The sequence below is a fragment of the Myxocyprinus asiaticus genome, chromosome 31 (assembly GCF_019703515.2).
Source record: "Myxocyprinus asiaticus isolate MX2 ecotype Aquarium Trade chromosome 31, UBuf_Myxa_2, whole genome shotgun sequence".
NCBI lineage: Eukaryota > Metazoa > Chordata > Actinopteri > Cypriniformes > Catostomidae > Myxocyprinus > Myxocyprinus asiaticus.
The window spans coordinates 39090037-39110459 of NC_059374.1; the positions used below are offsets into that span (position 1 = coordinate 39090037).

Consider the following 20423-nt stretch of genomic DNA (forward strand, 5'->3'; position numbering starts at 1 on the left):
TATCTGACAAACACATTGTAATTCCCAGAGCAATGACAGTTGTCCCTTATTTCCTCAAGGCATTTAACTTAATAAAGTCATTGTCATTTACTTGAATTTTCAACCCACCCGGCTATGTTTAATTGTAGATGGAAGTGAAGAGAAAGAAACAGAAAAATCATCACAAAAAGCATCATGGAAAACAGGATTTTACTTGCTCTTTATAAATAAAATAGTTTAATTTACAATGCAGACATCATCATGGTGTTGACATCACAACCATGTGTACAGTAACGTATAACTGGCAACATTTACATGAACCCCCTGTCAGTATTCAACAACTTGCCCTCATAATGAACAGAAAGCAGAGGTTAGCCAATCATAACAGCAGTCTTTTGCAAATAGAAGTCTGAAAGGTAAAGTAGCCTGTCCTGTTGTAATTATCACATACTTTAATGACCAATCCTAGCTTTTATTTAAAGCAAAAGTGGCAGATAGAAGTGTTTTGCAGTGTCATGTTTTATTCCTGCCCATATATGAAAAAAATCCATTAAATTTGTGGCAATTTATGAACAAATTTTACTGAACAAATTAGTTCACCCAAAAATGAAAATTCAGTCATTGTTTACTCACCCCTGTGTTGTTATTACCCTATATGACTTTCTTTCTTTTTCATTTTTCAAAAATGAAAATTCAGTCATTGTTTACTCACCCCTGTGTTGTTATTACCCTATATGACTTTCTTTCTTTTTTCTTAACTCAAAGGGAGAAATTATGAAAAATGTTGTGCTCAGGGATGCCATACTATGGCAGTTTATGGTGACCAACACTTCAAGCTTCAAAAGAATGCAAAACTATACTTCAGAAGTCTAATAAATTATTCAATGAGACTCGTGATTGTTATGAAACATACAGTAAGGTTTGGTGAGAAACAAACTGAAATCTAATGAATTATTTAGTGAAAATTTTCACTGACCGTTGATCTTCTGTGCGCGTTCATGATAGAGCACGAGAGCAACAGTTCACACAGCCCCCTCGTGACACTGGGGCGTTCAAGAGAAAACTCATTTTGTTTTGTTAACTATAAAAACAGGTTCTCCACAGCTATAGTGACAACAGAACACAACACAGCTGCACACAAAACAGAGATCAGAACATATTTAATATGTCTGAAGTCTGAGTTTGTAGTCGAAGAATGTATGCATTTCTATGCCAAGCCTTATTTTTTTGAACGGAGTACTCGGAAATCAAACAGAAACATAGAGGAGGCAACAGGCAGCCACGGTCACACCATGTCCTAACCTGACGGCAAACGACTTGTGATAAAAGGTATATTTTCTATGGTAATCAGAGATTTGTCCTAACCAGCTGTGACAAGCGACAGAACATTCTATCGTTCACTTGTTTTCTATTTTCGGCATTGCACGGGTATCTGTCCACTAAAAAAAATTAAATAAGGCTGGGCATAGAAATGCATCAATTCTTCGACTACAAACTCTTCACACATGTTAAGTAAGTTCTGTACTCTGTTTGTGAAACACATTTGAAGTGATTTTTAACTAATTCAACCCTGAATCTTTTTTAGAATTTTTATCGGAAACACATTTTAAAAACCTTATGTTGTTTTTTTCATATTGTACCCAGAAATGTATTTTAACTTGTTTTTTGCTGTGAAAATAGCCATGGAAGCTGGCATGGCATTAAATTACAAATTCACTCACTCTCTGATTTGTGTGCAACTGTGTTGTGTTCTGTTGTCACTATCGCTGTGGAGGACCTGTTTTTAGATAAACAAAATGAGTTTTCGCTCGAACGCCCCAATGTCACAAGGGGGCTGCCTGAACTTTTGCTCTCGTGCCCTTTCATGAATGCGGACAGGAGATCAATGGTCAGTGAACATTTTCACTAAATAATACATTAGATTTCGGTTTGTTTTTCACCATTTTTCTTCACAATTTCTCCCTTTTGTTAAAAAAAAGAAAGAAAATGTTGTAACAACACGGGTGAGTAAACTGTAACTGAATTTTCATTTTTGAGTGAACTAATCCTTTAAAGGAGATCTTCAAATATTTCCTATAGGATGAACTAGGATACTTTGTAAAGCCTGTCTGAGCAAGCAACTAAAAATGCTAAATACTGCCACTTTAATCAACAGAGGGGGGAAGTACAGTATGTGAAAAAAAAAGCAAAAAGAGTAATGTAGGTTGATGAAGGAAGGGGAGAAACAGAGAGCGAGTTTAAAAAATGGACAAGTCTGTATGTATGGAGCTTCTGAAAATCTGTCAGCCTGCGCTGAATTCCATCATTAACTATTTATGACCAATCAATGTCAGAGAAAGAGAATATATAGGTATGTGTTCACCTCCTTTTACTTTGTACTATCTTTTCATGTATTATTCTGTATGTTTGAACATCTCTCTCTCTCTCTCTCTCTCTCTCTCTCTCTCGATAGATGGCTGGTTACACATTGTCAGTGAGAGCTCTTGACAGCGGCACGCCTGCCATGTCCTCCACAGTCCAGGTCAACATCGACATATCTGACGTCAACGATAACCCGCCCACTTTCACTCCAGCTAATCACACTGCAGTTATACAGGTACAATAATGAGTGCATGGTTAAATCAGCCAATCACATCCAAGAAATTTCACCAATGTAACATGAGCTTTACTCATCAACAGGAGAACAAGCCATTGGGAACGAGTGTCCTGCAGCTGTCTGTCATCGATCAGGACGCCAGCCATAATGGCCCTCCCTTCCATTTCAGCATTCTTTCAGGAAATGAAGGGGCATTGTTTAAGCTGAATCGGGAGGGGTTGCTGACAGCCAATCGGATGTTTCGTAGGTCAGAAGGCACTGAATACATTATTCACGTGCAGGTGAGGAAATACTGAACAAATATTTATTTTCTTTTTTTATAAATATATAAATGTAAAATAAATGTTATATGCACACTACATAAAAATATCATTTTTATGTATACACTACATTAATATCATATTTATATCATATCATATTAACTACATTAATATCACACTACATTAATATCATACATAAAAATATCATTTTTATGTCATTTTAACAGAAACCCTGAACTGCAAAGTGGGAAAAAATAATCCTTAAAAATATATGAAAAAATAATAATTAATATTTTATAAATTAATGTATTATTTATCAATATGCATTAATTTATTATAAAAAATTATAAATATAACAAAAAATGCAAAAATTGAAATATTTTGAGAACGAAATATGAAACAAATTAAATGTAAAAAAAATAAATAAAAAATTTTGCCCATTGTGTTCCCATATTTTTGGAGTATGAAAAATGGGGAAAACCATAGAAAATAGAAATAATGAAGACATTTTTTTTTTTCAACTTGCACTTCAGGGCTACCGTATACAGTATGTTTATATTTTAAATGATAAATCTAAATAACGGTTATATTATGGTTATATAATGGTTATATTATCATTCCAATTAAATTAATTAAATTACACAAACAATTTAGTGTTACAAATGGTGCTATTCAGAAGCTTTTTTCTGACTATAAATCCTGATTGTTCAGTTACTTGATTGATGCTTGGTTGAACAAATCACTCACCTCTAATTTTGCACCAAAGGCCAGTGACTCAGGTAGACCGCCCTTGTCGTCGACGGCGACTGTTTTGGTGCGTGTAATAGAGGAGAGCATGCATAAGCCAGTGGCATTGCCTTTGCACATTCACATCGTAACCATGGAGGATGAGTTTCCGGGAGGTGTGATTGGTCAGATACACGCAACAGACCAGGACGCTTTTGATATACTCACCTACGGCCATTCACACCAGCAAAGCAGCCTTTTCAAGGTATATGAGTGTGTGTTTCCCATTAGATTTGTGTTTTGACAGCTTGACACATAGTAGTGTGCAAACCAGGTGGTAAAACTCCATGAAATAGTAGGCCCTGCCCACTGTTAAATCTCATTGGTTTAAAGTTCTGCTTCACATTGCTGTATATCAAATGAATACTTCACCCCAAAAATAAATATTCTGTCATTATTTACTCACACTCATATAAATTCAAACCTGTATGCTGTTATTTCTATCTATGGAACACAAACTGAGCAATGTTTGAGGAATCTACACAACTTTCGCCATACAGCAACAGTTCATAGTGTTGAAGTATGTATTTAATTGGCTAGAGATTGATTTTTGTGTGTGCAATCCCTATGAAATGTTTTGATTGGTCAAAAAAAAATTGGAACCTTATAATATATTTGTGACATCTCTCTCTCTTTCTTCCAGGTGAGCCCTCAAGATGGCCGAATCATCGCTCTGAGTGGACTGGATGCGGGTCGCTACACCCTTAACGCTACTGTAACAGACGGCCGCTTCACTGTGAGCATTCCCGTGAGTGTGCATGTGGAGCAGGCCTCTGTCGAGATGCTCCACGACGCCGTGACAGTCCGTTTCGATCGCGTCTCCCCTCACGACTTTGTATCCCGTCACCTCCCCTCAGTCCGAAGGGTTCTTTCCAGCGTCATGGCGACGCCCCGCCCCGACGCTCTGCATGTGCTTAGTGTACAGCCCGTGGAATCCACCGGGCAGCTGGACCTGCTGGTTGCCGTGGAGATGCCAAAAGGGGGAGGGTTCTACAAGGCAGCGTTCGTGACGCAGAAGCTGAGCTCGGCTCGTCGTCAGTTAGACCAGGTTTTGAGAGTGTCGGCGGTTTTGGATAAGAACTGCTCGGGTCTGGACTGCAGGGAGGCTCGGTGTGAACAAACCATCACGCTGGACTCACACAGTCTGCTTACATACAGCTCCACCAAAACCAGCTTTGTGTCACCCAAGTTCCACAGGAACACACGATGTGTGTGTAGCGGTGAGTTTTTGTCCTGAGCAGCCTCAACGAATCCCGCCCACAGTGGAATCTCATTGGTCCTATATCCCACTCCCTATTATAGAGTGCAGCATTCGGGTTCCGGAAGTAAAAATCCCATACATTTTTTTTTTTTCATAAGAGAATAGACTTTTAACTATAACTTATAAACCTTTAAAGACAGACCTAGCGTGAGCTCCCAGGTTGTTAATCAATGTTATATGCTTCTGTTGAAGTCATCAGAAAAATATTCGTTTAAATATATAGTTTAAGTTAAGCTCCATCGGCAGCATTTGTGGCATGATGTTGATTACTACAAAAATAATTTAAACTTTTCTCTTCTTTAAAAAAAGCAAAAATCTGGGTAACAGTGAGGCACTTACAATGGAAGTTAATGGGGCCAATCCGTAAACATTAAAAATACTCACTGTTTCAAAAGCATTGCCACAAGACGTAAACAATATGCGTGTTAACATTATGATAAAATCTTCTACTAACATTTTCTGTGTAAAGTTATATCCAGTTTTACAACTTTGTTACCATGATGACATAACACCATAAACCCTTAAACCCAGACTGTAAAATATGACAGTATAATCAACTTTACAGCTCAAATAATACACAAGTTTTAACAGAAGAATTAATTTAAGTGCAGGGTTCGTACAGAGTCTTGAAAGTTGTGAAAATGCTTGATTTTCCCAGTTAGGTTTTCAAGGTTTGAAAATATGCTTGAATTTTGAATATGTTCCTTGAAATTCTTGATTTTTCCTTGGGTTGTTGACAGTTATAAAAGATCTAAAATTATTTTGAATTTGAAATAGATATGTTTGTGGTGTCTCGTAAACACGGGAGCGCACGTGCACCGCTCCACATCTTGTTTTGATGTTGCAGAAGTTCTGCACGTCTCCACTGTGGTAGATTGGCACCAAAGAAATTATACCTGCATCTCCTGCTTCCATCAACATGCCGGAGTGCCATTTCAATGACAGCTGGCTGGAAGAGGAGACAGAAAATATCACTATGCGGAGGGCATAGTATGCAAAGAAAAAAAAAGACATCATGGATTTTGGCACTTATCAGCACAAGTTGAGTCATCAGTATGAGACGAGACAAAGAGTTTGAAAAGTAGGTTTTTTGGAAAATTCGAAATACCCGGAAAACAAAAGGGCATAGCAACATTTTTATGGTATTCTAAAAGATTCACCATGACCCAAGGAATCAAAGAAAAAAAAAAAGAATTTTGATTCTAGGCCTTACGGTTCAAAAGTTATAACCATAAACATAAGTGACATTTTCAACAGTTGGTGGCACTGGAGTTAGAGACCCCAAATTTGGGTCAGTTATAGTTGAGAGAGTCCTCTATTAGTGTGGCAAATTTCATAACTTTCCTATGTACGGTTCTATGGGCTGCCATAGACTCCCAGCCAGAAGTAGAAGAAGAAGAAAACTAACGGATACAATAGGCCCCTAATAAGTAGTATCACTTGAATACTTAAGTAGGGCAGAAAGTCAACGTATGTGATAAATTCAATATGTTAAATCTAGGGCTGAATTAATCAAAATAAAATCGAAATCGCAATATGGCCCAGTGCGATTTATTAACCCCCCTAAAAGGCTTCAATTTTATTAAATAGATGCACTTAAAGTCTGGATTAAAATGGTCCAAGCACGGCCACTGTTTTCAACTGTCTCAGCAGCTCGCAAACAGCGAACGGCCAATACAAACTCCATCCGTCTCGGGAGAACCTCTGAGAACTCTGAGCTTGGTTTGCTATCAGCGCGTTGTGCGTTTTTCTTATAACGTGTGTTAAGAACTCAAAGTGCATACTACATCACTTTATTTTCATGTAATTCAAAACATTCTTGTAATAATGTGACACTGGGGCACAGGAGGAGGAGGTGGCATTTCACAACATTGTAAATAAGGAGCTTATACTGGTGTGGGGGAGAACAGTCCCTCCACACAAAAATGTATTTCAGCTGCAGGTGTGCACAGGGCTTAACATTAACTTTTTGGCTAACTGGTAACTGTGGCTAGTGGTATTCCAAATTCACTAGCCACTCCGTATTTTCACCGTCCTACAAAAAGTGATGAAACTAACTGGAGACTGTAACTGCATGCATATGTTTTGGACATTTTATTTGAACAATAATGATATGTGTTAAGCAGGACACAAGCCTGATGATTTAAGTAATCTCTTAGAATATCTAAAGGCAAACATGACCAGTTAACTGCAGTAGGACAGAACAGGAGGAAAACATTTCCAATAATTTGTCCAATGGTCTATAGAAGTCCAGATTATAACCCCTTTAACCATTTTAATGTGTACTTGCCTTTATGAAAGTTTACTATTGTTCTTCCATTTTTTTTAACAGTGGCATTTGTAATGATAATGTCATTGACACAGGTAAGACCATCGATGGCTCCACATTACTGTGGTTAGGAGAATACAGATAGTCTTCCTAAGAAAATCAACAATAGTAAAGAGCCTAAACATGTTTAGAAACCTTTAACTACAACATTCACAGTTAATAATTCCATGAAGTACAAAATGGATAATAAAATGGAGATGCTAGGTAGATTAAACTCAGTCACTATTTTTTACTTTCATTTTATCATTTTACATGAATGGAAGAAAGTCTTTTTGGGAAGGGTATAGATCAAGATAAAGGTGACTGAATGCTGACAGAATCATTATTCTTATAATCCAATACTGTAGATTCGCCCTAATCGATTTAATATGCATCTGTACCAGTTAATAGTTAGTGTTACTGCAGTAAAAACATTTTAGTTTGGATGTGTATTTTTAAAAACTTGTAATCGATGTTAATGCAGGGCGCACTGTTACCTCTTTACCTCGTCAGTGGGGTTTATAATGTCAGGGCTGTGTATCAGTTTGAGAGGTTCGACTTCCTCCATATAGAGCTTTTAACTAGAACGTTCTTTGTACAATTCAAAAGGGTCACGAAAGTTTTGTGGTCTCTGCCGGCCGCCACGACATCGAAGCCCGACTGAATCACGCATGTTTCGCTCTGGTTCTATCTCTGGAGCACGCTTATGTACACTGTGGCGGTTCGTGCGAAACCCCGCCTCATTCTGCCTGCTGAGATGCGTGTGTCAGAAATGAGAGGCATATTTACTGCTTATAAAACGCTGGATGCAAGATCCGGCTGCGGCCATCTGCCAAAGTGGCTAGTAAGGGTGACGGAGTTACCCGCCACTGCCAATTTCTACCTGCATTTGGCCGGTTGGCAGGTGTTAATGTCAAGCCCTGGATGTGCATGTTCAGAGGTGATATTCCACATGCATCTCATATCTTGTCACTGAATAACTTTTTCTTCTTTTAGCCTTTATTCAAATAGCTGTGGGTAAAATATCAGTTGTAGAATTTGTGGGGGAAAAAACACACCTACACCAACTTTTTGATATTTCTTTTCATTTTCCACTTTGAAATAAGTGAGTACAGTAACCAGGATTTGTTTTCCCCTATGGTAATTCACGCCCTATAGATAACCGGTGTTAATGCACGACTTTGGTTGTAATCGTATTAAGTCTTGGCTGTCTTTGGGCTTAAAGGAATTTAGGGCTGCACGTTTATAGCAAAAATCATAATTTTTGAGTATTGCCCTTGATATTGTAATTGCGATTATTAATGTTGATTAAAATATTATATTACCTTGATGTCACAAAGTAAGCAACCGTGCAGTTTTTCAGAGTAGCAGATTTCTGCGCTCCAGTTTCTTTTAAGCATTTTTTAAGCATTAAATATTGTAATAATGTTTGTTAATGTTAGGCCAAATAAAAATTATTTTAAATGGATATCTATAGTATAGAATACATTTAATTATTGCTAAATTACTGCTTAAATTATTAGTCCACGTACAGTAAATAATATGACATATTCAATATTCAAACTTGTTAACAGCCGATTTAAATTGGCCAAGTTAATAACCGCCAGTCTTAAACCCTCCTTTTGCCCCCATGATATTATTCATCCTCAGTACTTCAAACAAATAGCAGATTCAGTAGGTCCCGGTCTGGTGTCCTTTTTGAATAAATGTCTGTTTACAGGGTCCATCCCGACTGCCTAAATATTGCAGCTGTCACTCCTTTGCTCAAGAAGCCTTCACTAGAGCCGTCATCTGTTTTAAATAATTTCTGACCAATCTCTGTCTTACCCTTTATTTCCCAAAAATTGAAAAGATTGTGCTAATGCAGCTTCAGGTATTTCTAAAGAACAACCACATTTTTGAAACCTTTCAGTCTGGTTTTAAATCTTCACATTGCACAGAATCTGCTCTTCTTAGAGTTTTAAATGACATTTTAGTAGCTACAGATTCAGGTGATACTGTGATTTTAAGTTCTTATAGATCTGACTTCAGCGTTTGATACTGTTGATCATGCTATACTGCTTTCCAGACTAGAATCATGTGTGGGCTTAAAAGGGAATGTTCTTAAATGGTTTAAATCATATTTAACTGATAGAACGTTCTCTGTCAAGCTGGGCAAATTTACCTCTTCTGTGGCCCGCCTTACCTGTGGTGTGCCACAGGGCTCTATTCTTGCACCAACACTTTTTTCTCTATATACGCTCCCTCTGGGTTCCATTATCAGAAAGCATGGTATCTCCTACCACTTCTATGCTGATGACACTCAAATCTACTTACCGGGTACACGAAATGATCACATTGCAATACAATCTCCTCTAGCTTGCCTGGAGGAAATAAAAGTTTGGCTAGCCAAAAACGTTTTATTTTTAAATGAAGATAAGACAGAAGTGATTGTCTTTGGTCCTACAGACAATTTTGATGTCAGTAATGCTGATTGCGGAAACCTTAATGCTTTTCTCTCTCCTCAAGTATGGAATCTGGGAGTCCAGTTTGATAGCCGGCTGAAATTAGACAAACATATTAGTGCTGTCATAGTTTCCAGTTTCTTTCAGCTACGTCTACTCTCTAAAGTTAAACCCTTTTTGTCAGAGAAAACGTTAGAGATAGCAGTTCATGCCTTCATCACTTCTCATCTGGACTACTGTAATTCTCTCTATTGTGGGATTTCCAAATCTCTAATTGCTTGACTCCAATTAGTCCAAAATGCAGCAGCAAAATTTCTCAAAGGAGGTCGGAAGTATGATCATGTTACCCCCATTTTAAAATCACTTCACTGGCTGCCGGTTCAAGATAGAATTGATTTTAAAATTCTCTTGTTTGTTTATAAATTGTTACACAACCAAGCTCCAAGTTACTTGTCAGACTTACTACATCCTTACAATCCACCTAGAAGTCTGAGATCCAGTGATCTATATCTCCTCGATGTCCCACGCTCGAGGCTAAAGCACAGAGGAGGGAGAGCCTTTTCGGTTGTGGGTCCTATTTTATGGAATAGTTTGCCTATCAGTATCAGATTGTCACCTTCAATATCTGTCTTTAAATATTCTCTTAAAACTCATCTCTTTTCACTGGCTTTTAATAGTATATAATGTCCTGTTCTTGAATCGTGTGTTTTTATAATTTTGTATTGTACAGCACTTTGGTCAGCCTTGATGCTGTTTTTAAATGTGCTATATAAATAAAAGAACTTGAACTTGAACTTACTGCGTTCAGTAAGCCCTAGTGGCAAGACGGGAACATTCCTCCCGTTAGATCTTCAATGGTGATCTTGTTCATGTAAGATCATCATTAGATCATTTTTGGCCTCAGTGGTTGCACTTTGGAAATTAAAAACAGTCATTTGCAATCGGAGTTTGTGCGATTCGTGAAAATGTTAAATCTACTAATACCAGCTGTGTGGCAAATGGGTCTCATTAGAGCAGACACGATAACAATGACGGTGATTCCTGAAATATACTATTCATGCCATATTCTTTATGTTGGCTGCACCTCCAAAACAAACTTAGAACAGTTAAGCTGAATTACTTAATTGCTATTTTGTACAAATCAAATTCACATTGGCCTACTTATTAACATGACAAAACTGTGATTACATTTTTAATAAATTGTACACAGAAATCGAGCAACATGACAAACTCTCCCATTACAATGACTGCTGTCACTCACTGCAGGTTTCAACCTGCATTTCAATGCGAGCTCAATGACGCTCCGCACAAAGTTCTGCACTCTCGCGAATGCTCTCATTAAAAATGAAGCTGTCTAATCAGCGTAATAAATCAATTATTTACACCACGTCTGTGCCTTGATTAGAACGGGAGCATTTTAGTTTTGTCGTGTTGCTAATTTGCAGTGTACTAAACATCTACGTTCAAAGCGGGAGGCGCAATATGCAATGAATCCAAAATAATTCCAAAATGCTTTTCGCTCTTGTTCTACAGCTTCTTTTCGAGTGTCAGGTGATGTTTTTTCAGTATTAATTTTCGTGTGCCACCGCAAACAGAGGTGGAACATAAAGCAAGCATCTGGGCATTCAGACAGTTTAAAACTTGCGCATTAGGATCAGTTGTCATTACTGATAGTACAGAGGACTAATTTAAGCGGTTCAGATTGGCCATTGTGGTTTCATTGCTCAACGGACATGTTAGTGATTGGTTAGAATAGTCAACCGCTGCAAAAACACGTTGTAAATAGAAACCATTGACGCAACAGGAGCAGACTTAAATTGAACTCTGTAATCATCAGTTTTCACGATTACATAATCGTGGCAGCTTTAATCGTAATCGCGATTAGTTTTTTGATTAATTGTCCAGCCCTAAAGGAATTCTTAAAACTTAAATTTTTATAGATTGGGCAGTGTTTGAAATCACAGAGGATGCTTCTTTATGATTACATTTTTTCAAGTAACGTTTAGAATTGGATAATATTTAAAGTATCGATGTGCTTGAAAAAGATGATTACCTAGAAAATGCTTGAAAGTGCTTGAATTTCACTCTTAAAAAGCTGTACGAACCCTGTAAGTTCTTTTAAACGTGTAAGCTTCACGTTTCTGCCTTTAAACCATCAAAAAATTTGCCCCATTCACTTCCATTGTGAGTGCCTCACTGTAACCTCGTTTTTTTGCATTTTTTTTTTTTTTTTTTTTTTTGTGGTAATCAACGTTATGCCACAAATGCTGTCGATTGAGGTTAACTTGAATTGAACCGGGAATATTTATATAATATCGGAATTCCTTGTGAATTAATACATGATACTACAGGAAAACAATCCACCAATCAGTGAATCGCGGCCAACAAAGTGCGCCAGAAGATCTCTGCAGTGACCGCCCACTTTCATTACATATTGTGAATGACGCAACTAGCCGCTCTCACTGCACTCTTAAACTACTTATAAGTATTTTGCAATGTACTTTAGTATATTGAAAACAACATACTTGCAATCAACAACTTTAAAATCAACAGTTTTATATTTTTACATATTTTTATTTTTATCAAGTCACAATGCCTCATGGGATTGTAGTTCAGTGTTTTGTTTTTTGTCCCATATTCAAAAAAGTTTTTGCTTTGGGGCCTGGGTAGCTCAGTGGTAAAGACGCTGGCTACCATCCCTGGAGTTCGCTAGTTTGAATCCCAGGGTGTGCTGAGTGACTCCAGCAACCAAAGCAGTCTCCTAAGCAACCAAATTGGCCCGGTTGCAAGGGAGGGTAGAGTCACATGGGTTAACCTCCTCGTGATCGCTATAATGTGGTTCGTTCTCTGTGGGTCTCGTGTGGTGATGCCGCGGTGGATGGCGTGAAGCCTCCACACGCGCTATGTCTCTGTGGCGACGCGCTCAACAAGCCACGTAATAAGATGCGCGGGTTGACGGTCTCAGACGCGGAGGCAGCTGGGACTATGCGACCACGAGGACTTAAAAGCACATTGGGAAATTGGGCATTCCAAATTGGGAGAAAAAGAAAAAAAAAAAAATGTTTTGCTTCAAATGAAAGTTTGTAATGTTGTAATTCATCTAAGAGCTGGTTGGTTTGGTTCATGTCTTAGAACTCTTTTTAGAAGGATTTTTGTGCAATCTCAATGGAAAAAATACTTCTGGGACCAGGATGGCTGAGAAAGTGTCTTCATTTGTTGTGATTGTGTCACCTCATGCAGCAGTTAGGACATGGTCTTATACACTAAGCAACAACAGTAATTTCTCTTTTATCTCAGATGGGAGTTGTTCTGCAGCCTCGGAGGTTTGTGCCGAGATGAAATGTCCTGGGGACATGCAGTGTGTCGGCATGGACAGCAGCAGGGGGCCTTATGCATGTCAGTGTCCCCTGGGTAAACTGGGAGAGTGTGCAGGTAAATACTAACCTCTGGATGAAGCCTCTCCAAATGTGTCACACTGTGTGTCTTTGTTTTTCGATTTTGACACTGACAATGACCAACCTGTGTGTATGTGTTTGTTTCAGGACACACCTCTCTGAGTTTCTCTGGGAATAGTTATATAAAGTACAGAGTGACAGATGCAGACAGAAGTGGAGAGATGAAGTTAGCTCTCCGGATCAGAACTCTGCAGAGTAAAGGAATCATCATGTACACACATGCTGACCCCTGCACTGTACTGAAGGTACCGCTGTCATATTTACACTCAATAAAACATACTAACACATTTACACACCGTGGTTGTGCACCATTTTGAATTGAATTGAGAATACCTTTTAAAGTCTAATTTAATTCCTAAGGTAGCAAACAGCATGCAGAATTGAATTTGAGTATATGGAAGTAGAATTAAAATGGAATCCATTTCAAAGAAATGAATTGCGTATTCATAGAAATACATTTCATTAAATTCATTTTAATCAAAGAATTTAATTTAAATTAATTAAAGTCTTCAAAATGGAGCCAAACAACATAAAGTAGACTTATAAGATTGAAAACGTTTTTGATTTTGTCAATATTTATTTTTGTAAAGTTATTTAACATCAATGTTGTGGACATTTTTTTGCCAGATCACATAATTAAAATCTGTTTTGACAGCTGTTAATTGTTTTGACAGTTTTGAACTTATAGAAATGTCAAATAGAAAGGAAAGAGAGAAAGTTGAAGAAAGAAAAATTATTATTATTCTGCATATCAGGGAATAAATAGGCATAATTATGGAAAATTAATGGTAAACTTGTGTTTGGACTAATGAAAATTACACTGTTGTCCGACTCTGTTGAATATCTGTGAGTGGTTGTGGTGTAGTTGAATATCTGTGAGTGGTGGTGGTGTAGTGGGCTAAAGCGCCTAACTGGTAGAAGCAGAAGGTTGCTGGTTCGATCCCCACAGCCACCACCATTGTGTCCTTGAGCAAGGTACTTAACTCCAGGTTGCTCTGGGGGTATTGTCCCTGTAATAAGTACACTGTAAATCGCTTTGGATAAAAGCATCTGCCAAATGCATAAATGTAAATATCTTTGAATTGCAGACCTATAAATTTCCCTTCCTTACATTCAAATTCAAAATTCAGATTTCTATTAATGAATTGAAAGTGAGCCATTTCTTCAATTCTGATTTTTTTCCCCAACTTGTTACACACCCTTCTTATCCTGGGATAATGTAGAGCAAGCCGGATGTTTTCGCTAAATAAATCCTGACAGGGTGAACAGGAACCTGACGCGGGGTCCTGATCACCCTGTCAGGGTTTATTTTTATGATAACAACCAGCTGGCTGTACATTATCCCTTAAATATATCACCCCTGGGCTCCTGTCTGTTGTCCTTCTTCAGTACATGAAAATCAAGCCAATTCTAAATGTCAGTAAGCCCCACCTCTTTGTATTTATGACAGATTGAGGAGGGAAAGCTCTGGTTCCAGTTGGATTGTGGCAACAGTCCCAGGAGCATTGGAATCTCCGGCCGACCAATAAACGATGGATTCTGGCATCACGTGGCCCTAGAGTTACGAGGAAACTACAGCAGCCTGTCATTAGATGACACAAACGTAGAACGTCGTCTAGCTACACCTAAATTCCGTCCTTTAGGAGCAGATTTGTCTGTATACTTTGGGGCGCAGGTGTTGCCTCCAGACGCCCGGAGCCTGACAGAACACAAAGGCCCGCGGGTCAGTAACGGCTTTCAGGGTTGTCTGGACTCCGTTGTTCTGAACGACAATGAACTTCCGCTGCAGAACAAACGAAGCCCGTACGCAGAGGTGGTGGGATTGACGGATCTTAAACTGGGATGCGTTCTCTATCCCGACGCGTGTGCTGCCCAGCCCTGTCTCAATGGCGCCACCTGCATCAGCCTTCCATCTGGAGGTGAGTGGGTGTGTGCGTGCTTAGCCTTCTAGAAATGTCTGTTTTTAGGATTTCTACATGATTAATCTTAATTTTATTATTAATCCTCCTGGTTCCTTCAATTACTTTCAAATTAGTCTCATACTGTGATGTAATTACTCTGTTAATAAGCTTTGCTCAGTTTTGGCTCAAGTCAAACCACCTCAGCTTCTGTCTGGTAAATGGAAGCTTTAATTCAGAACTGCCAAGTCTGGTGGAGAACAAATGACCATTAATGATGATTAAATCAGCTGTGTTCCTGCTTTACAAATGCTCTCCATCTCTTCTCTTCTTGTGTCGTCTCTTCTCTTTTCATCTCTTCAATTCTCTTTTCTTCTCTTGCCTTTTGGCTTCTCGTCTTATCTCTCATCTTATCCCTTCAAATCTCTTCTTTCGTGTCGTCTTTTCTCATATACTCTCATCCCACTCATCTTGTGTCTTGTTTTCTCTCCCTTCTCGCCTTGTCTCGTCACTTTTTGTCTTGTCCTCTTCTCATTGCGCCTCTTCTCGTTTTTGAGTTGATGGTGACGGGTCTGCATACAGACGGGAGGTTAAACAGCTGGCTGTCTGGTGCAGTCACAACAACCTTGAGCTGAACACGCTCAAAATAGTGGAGGTGATAGTGGGCTCTACCATCTCTCGGGACCTGAAGTGGGACACCCACATAGACTCCATCGTGAAGAAGGCTCAGCAGAGGTTGTACTTCCTTTGCCAGCTGAGAAAGTTCAACCTGCCACTGGAGCTGCTGACACAGTTCTACTTGGCTGTCAGTGAGTCTGTCCTGTGTACATCTATAACTGTCTGGTTTGGTTCAGCCACCAAATCAGACAGAAGGAAACTACAGCGGACAGTCAGGACTGCTGAGAGGATTATTGGTGCCCTCCAGCCCACCCTCCAAGACCTGTACGTCTCCAGAGTGAGGAAACGTGCAGGTAGAATCACTCTGGACCCCACACACCCTGCCCACTCCCTCTTTGAACTGTTGCCCTCTGGCCGGCGCTACAGAGCGCTGAGTGCCAGGACATCCAGGCACAAGAACAGTTTTTATCCTCAGGCCATTTTTCTCATGAACAATTAAGCTGCTTCAGGACTCCCCTATAGTGCAGTAATGTATAAATGTGTCATGCACATTTGTAAGTTCACTCATATTTAATTCAGTAACTGTACATACCCCTACCTTGCACATATATTACCACTTGCACATGTACTTACGCCATTCTATGTTATATGTCCTGTTTTTTTGTATGTCTGTTTATACTCTTACCTTGTTTTATATTCTGTCTCACTGTAATGTTCTGTGTGCACTTGCTTGCTTGTTTCTCCTATCATCAAAAAAGAATCCTTGGCAATAAAGCTCATTCTGATTCTGATTTTGTATTGTCTTGTCTCATTTAATCTCTTTTCATCTTGTCTCATTTCGTCTTCTCTCGTATTGTATTGTCTTGTCTCCTCTCTTGTTTGGTGTTGTCTTGTCCTCTTTTCTGATCACGTATCTTCTCATCTTGTATTGTTTTGTCTATTCTCATCTTGCATTGTCTTGTCTCATTTCTTCTTGTTTTGTCTTGTCCTTTTGTCATAACGTACCTGCTCGTCTTGAATTGTCATCACTTCTCTTCTCATCGAGTCTCTGCTCATTGTGTATTGTCTGGTCTCGTTTCATCTCTTCTTGTCTTGTATCATTTTGTCTTGTTTTGTCTCGTCTCTTCTTGTCTAGTCCTCTTCTCATCGCATCTCTTCTCATCTTGTATTGTTTTTTCTCTTCTCGTCTTGAATTGTCTTTTCTCGTTTCATCTCCTCTCGTCTTGTATCATCTTGTCTCGACTCTTGTTGTTTTGTCTTTTCCTCTTCTCATCATGGTTGAAGTGTTGTTGTTTTTTTTTGGTTTGTTTTTTAAGGTAAATGTGATTTTGAGTCTACCCTTATTATATTGTTTACCTAATTTTGGTATGTGTGTGTTTTTCTTTTTTCTTTGATAAAGCGATTAAATTGTTTGGATAATGTTTTGAATGTTATATAAATGTAATAATGTTTTTTTTGACGTTATTACACGCATCGTCTCATCTTTTATTGTCTTGTCTCATTTTGTCTTGTCTTTTCTTGTCTTGTATTGTCTTGTCTCATTTCATCTCATCTCATTTTGTCTCGTCTCTTCTCATTTTGTCTTGTCCTTCTCTTTAATTATCTTCTCGTCTTGTCTCATTTCATCACTTCTCTTCTCATTGAGTCTCTGCTCATTGTGTATTGTCTCATTTCATCTCTTCTTGTCTTGTATCATCTTGTCTCATTTTGTCTCTTCTTGTCTTATCCTGTTCTCATTGCAACTCTTCTCATCTTGTATTGTTTTGTCTCTTCTCGTCTTGTATTGTCTTGTCTCATCTCTTCTTGTTTTGTCTTGTCCTCTTTCTCATGACGGATCTTCTCGTCTTGTATTGTATTCTCATTTTGTCTCTTGTATTGTCTTGTCTCGTTTCATCTCCTTTCGTCTCATCTCTTCTCATTTTTTTCTTCTCATCACGTATCTTCTCGCCTTGAATTGTCTTGTCTCGTTTCATCTCCTTTCGTCTCATTTTGTCTCGTCTCTTCTCGTTTTTTTCTTCTCATCACGTATTTTCTTGCCTTGAATTGTCGTCTCATTTTATCACTTCTCTTCTCATTGAGTCTCTTCTCGTTGTGTATTGTCTTGTCTTGTTTCATCTATTCTTGTCTTGTATTATCTTGTCTCATTTTGTCTCACCTCTTCTAATCTTGTTCTCTTCTCTTTGCCTCTTCTCATCTTGTATTGTTTTGTCTCTTCTCATCTTGTCTTGTTTCGTCTCCTTGTTTGGCTTGTCCTATTTTCTCCTCACATATCTTGATTTGTATTATGTTGTCTTGTTTTGTCTCAATCTTGTTTTGTATTGTCTTATTTTGTCATGTCTCTTCTTGTCTTGTATTTTCTTGTCTTGTTTTGTCTCCTCTTGTCTCTTTTTGTCTTGTCTTTTCTCATTTTGTGTTGTTCTCTTGTCGTAACTCATCACTTGTTGCTTGACTTCTTGTAAAGTAAAGTAAAGAATACTTTATTGTCCCCGAAGGGAAATTTGTTGTGGACTTCATGTTGCTGCAAGACAAAATAAGAAAAAACACTTCACAAAAGCATCAAACATTACCACACAGACACACAAATAGTACATATAATTTAATGCAAATAATAACATATCATCAAGCTAAACTGCTATTAAACATTCGCACAGATACAAGTACAAATGAATTCTTGTATCGATTTAATTTGCAAAATGGAACGCCTAAGATCTTCTGCACCTGATTAAGAATACATTGCTCATATAAACCCTGAAGATTAAGATGTTCTTCCTGCCCAACCATTTTCATTGCTGTCATTACCAGGTGCACCAATTTAGATTTGAGCTGTATGGTTAAGTTCCCAAACCTGACAATAATTTCTAAAAAATGCTTTGTAAAAAACAACATAATATCCTTGTTATCCCCATAAAGATGTAGTCTGCATAAAAAGTACAATCTCTGGTTCAGACAGGTGCAAACCCATTCAATATGTGTTTTCCAAGTAAATGAACTATCTATATAAACGCCCAAATACTTATAAGTCTGCGTTTGAATAATGTGTTGGTCATGTATAACCACTAGACGATGGTCACCTATACATTTTCTCCTCAGTTTTCTTTGTGTTTATTGTTAACTTATTGTTATCACACCAGTCAACAAACCGGCTTATTTCTGACTGGTAGATAGTGCTAATATTGTCCTGCGCATAAAGTAAACTTAAAATAGCTGTGTCATCTGAATATTTAAAAATGTAGTTTTGTGAATGCTTACTTGAGCACTCATTTGTAAAAAGTGTAAAAAGAATTGGTGGACTAACACAGCCTTGCGGGACCCCTGTACTAATATATAAATATGACAGTTATTTACTTTCACACACTGAGTTCTATCAGTTAAAAAAGAAAAATACCATTTAATAATAGATGGGTTTACACTCAACTGCTCCATCTTTTTAATTAACAAGTGGGGTTGAATAATGTTAAAAGCAGAGCTAAAATCGATAAAAAGTAAACGAGCATAATCTCTATGATCCTCTAAATGTTTCAAAATCAAGTGCATGGTGCTGTCTCTTTTTGTCTCTTCTCTCCTTATTTCATTTTTCTCATCTCTCCTCTTCTTGTCTCATCTCTCATTAGTAAATCTAATCTCATGTCATCTCTTTTTGTTTCTTCTCTTTTTGTCTTAGCTTTTGTCTTCTCATCTCAATTCTCATCTCTTTTCTTCACAACTCGTCTCTTCTTTCATCTTGTCTATTTTCTTCTACTCTCATCCCATATCTTCACATCTTGTCTCAGTTCACCTGAGTCCCTGCTCATTGTGTATTGTCTCATTTCATCTCGTCTTGTATCATCTTGTCTCTTTTTGTCTCTTCTCTTCTCGTCTTATCCTGTTCTCATCGCAACTCTTCTCATCTTGTATTGTTTTGTCTCTTCTCATCTTGTATCGTCTTGTCTCGTCTCTTCTTGTTTTGTCTTGTCCTCTTTTCTCATCACAGATCTTCTCGTCTTGTATTGTATTCTCGTTTTGTCTCAATCTTGTTTTGTCTTGTCTCATATTGTCTTGTCTCGTTTCGTCTCCTTTCATCTTGTCTTGTCTCTTCTTTTTTTGTCTTGTCCTCTTTTCTCATCACAGATCTTCTCGTCTTGTATTGTATTCTCGTTTTGTCTTGTCCCGTATTGTCTTGTCTCGTTTCATCTCCTTTCATCTAATTTTGTCTCATCTCTTCTAGTTTTTTCATGTCCTCTACTCATTGCATATCTTTCTCACCTTGAACTGTCTTGTCTCATTGTATCACTTCTCTTCTCACTGAGTCTCTGCTCGTTGTGTATTGTCTTGTCTTGTTTCATCTATTCTTATCTTGTTCTCGTCGCGTATCGTCTTATCTTGTATTGTTTTGTCTCTTCTTGTCTTAAATTGTCTTGTCTTGTTTCGTCTCCTTTCATCTTGTCTCGTCTCTTCTTTTTTTGTCTTGTCCTCTTTTCTCATCACAGATCTTCTCGTATTGTATTCTCGTTTTGTCTCAATCTTGTTTTGTCTTGTCTCGTTTCGTCTTGTCTCGTTTCGTCTCCTTTCATCTTGTCTCGTCTCTTCTTTTTTTGTCTTGTCCTCTTTTCTCATCACATATCTTGATTTGTATTATGTTGTCTCGTTTTGTCTCAATCTTGTTTTGTCTTGTCTCTTTTTTGTCTTGTCTCTTTTTGTCTGGTCTCTTCTCATTTTGTCTTGTCCTTTTCATTACAGAATCTTCTCGTCTTGAATTGTCTCTTCTCATTTCATCTCTTCTGATTGAGTCTCTACTGGTTGTGATTGTCTTGTCTCTTATATTCTCATTGTGTCTTGTCT

General features: G+C 38.1%; 1 protein-coding gene across 5 annotated transcripts in view; it reads left to right on the forward strand.

Moving 5' to 3' along the window:
• LOC127422217 (protocadherin Fat 3-like) overlaps nucleotides 1-20423 on the forward strand; it is a 127254-nt gene that overhangs the window by 75798 nt on the left and 31033 nt on the right. For all 5 annotated transcript variants that reach the window (XM_051665555.1, XM_051665558.1, XM_051665556.1 and 2 more), the window contains 7 exons: nucleotides 2432-2575; nucleotides 2659-2856; nucleotides 3602-3826; nucleotides 4265-4841; nucleotides 12932-13066; nucleotides 13177-13334; nucleotides 14540-15008. In XM_051665555.1, the coding sequence (XP_051521515.1) occupies nucleotides 2432-2575; nucleotides 2659-2856; nucleotides 3602-3826; nucleotides 4265-4841; nucleotides 12932-13066; nucleotides 13177-13334; nucleotides 14540-15008 (1906 nt within the window). The remainder of the gene's footprint in view (nucleotides 1-2431; nucleotides 2576-2658; nucleotides 2857-3601; nucleotides 3827-4264; nucleotides 4842-12931; nucleotides 13067-13176; nucleotides 13335-14539; nucleotides 15009-20423) is intronic.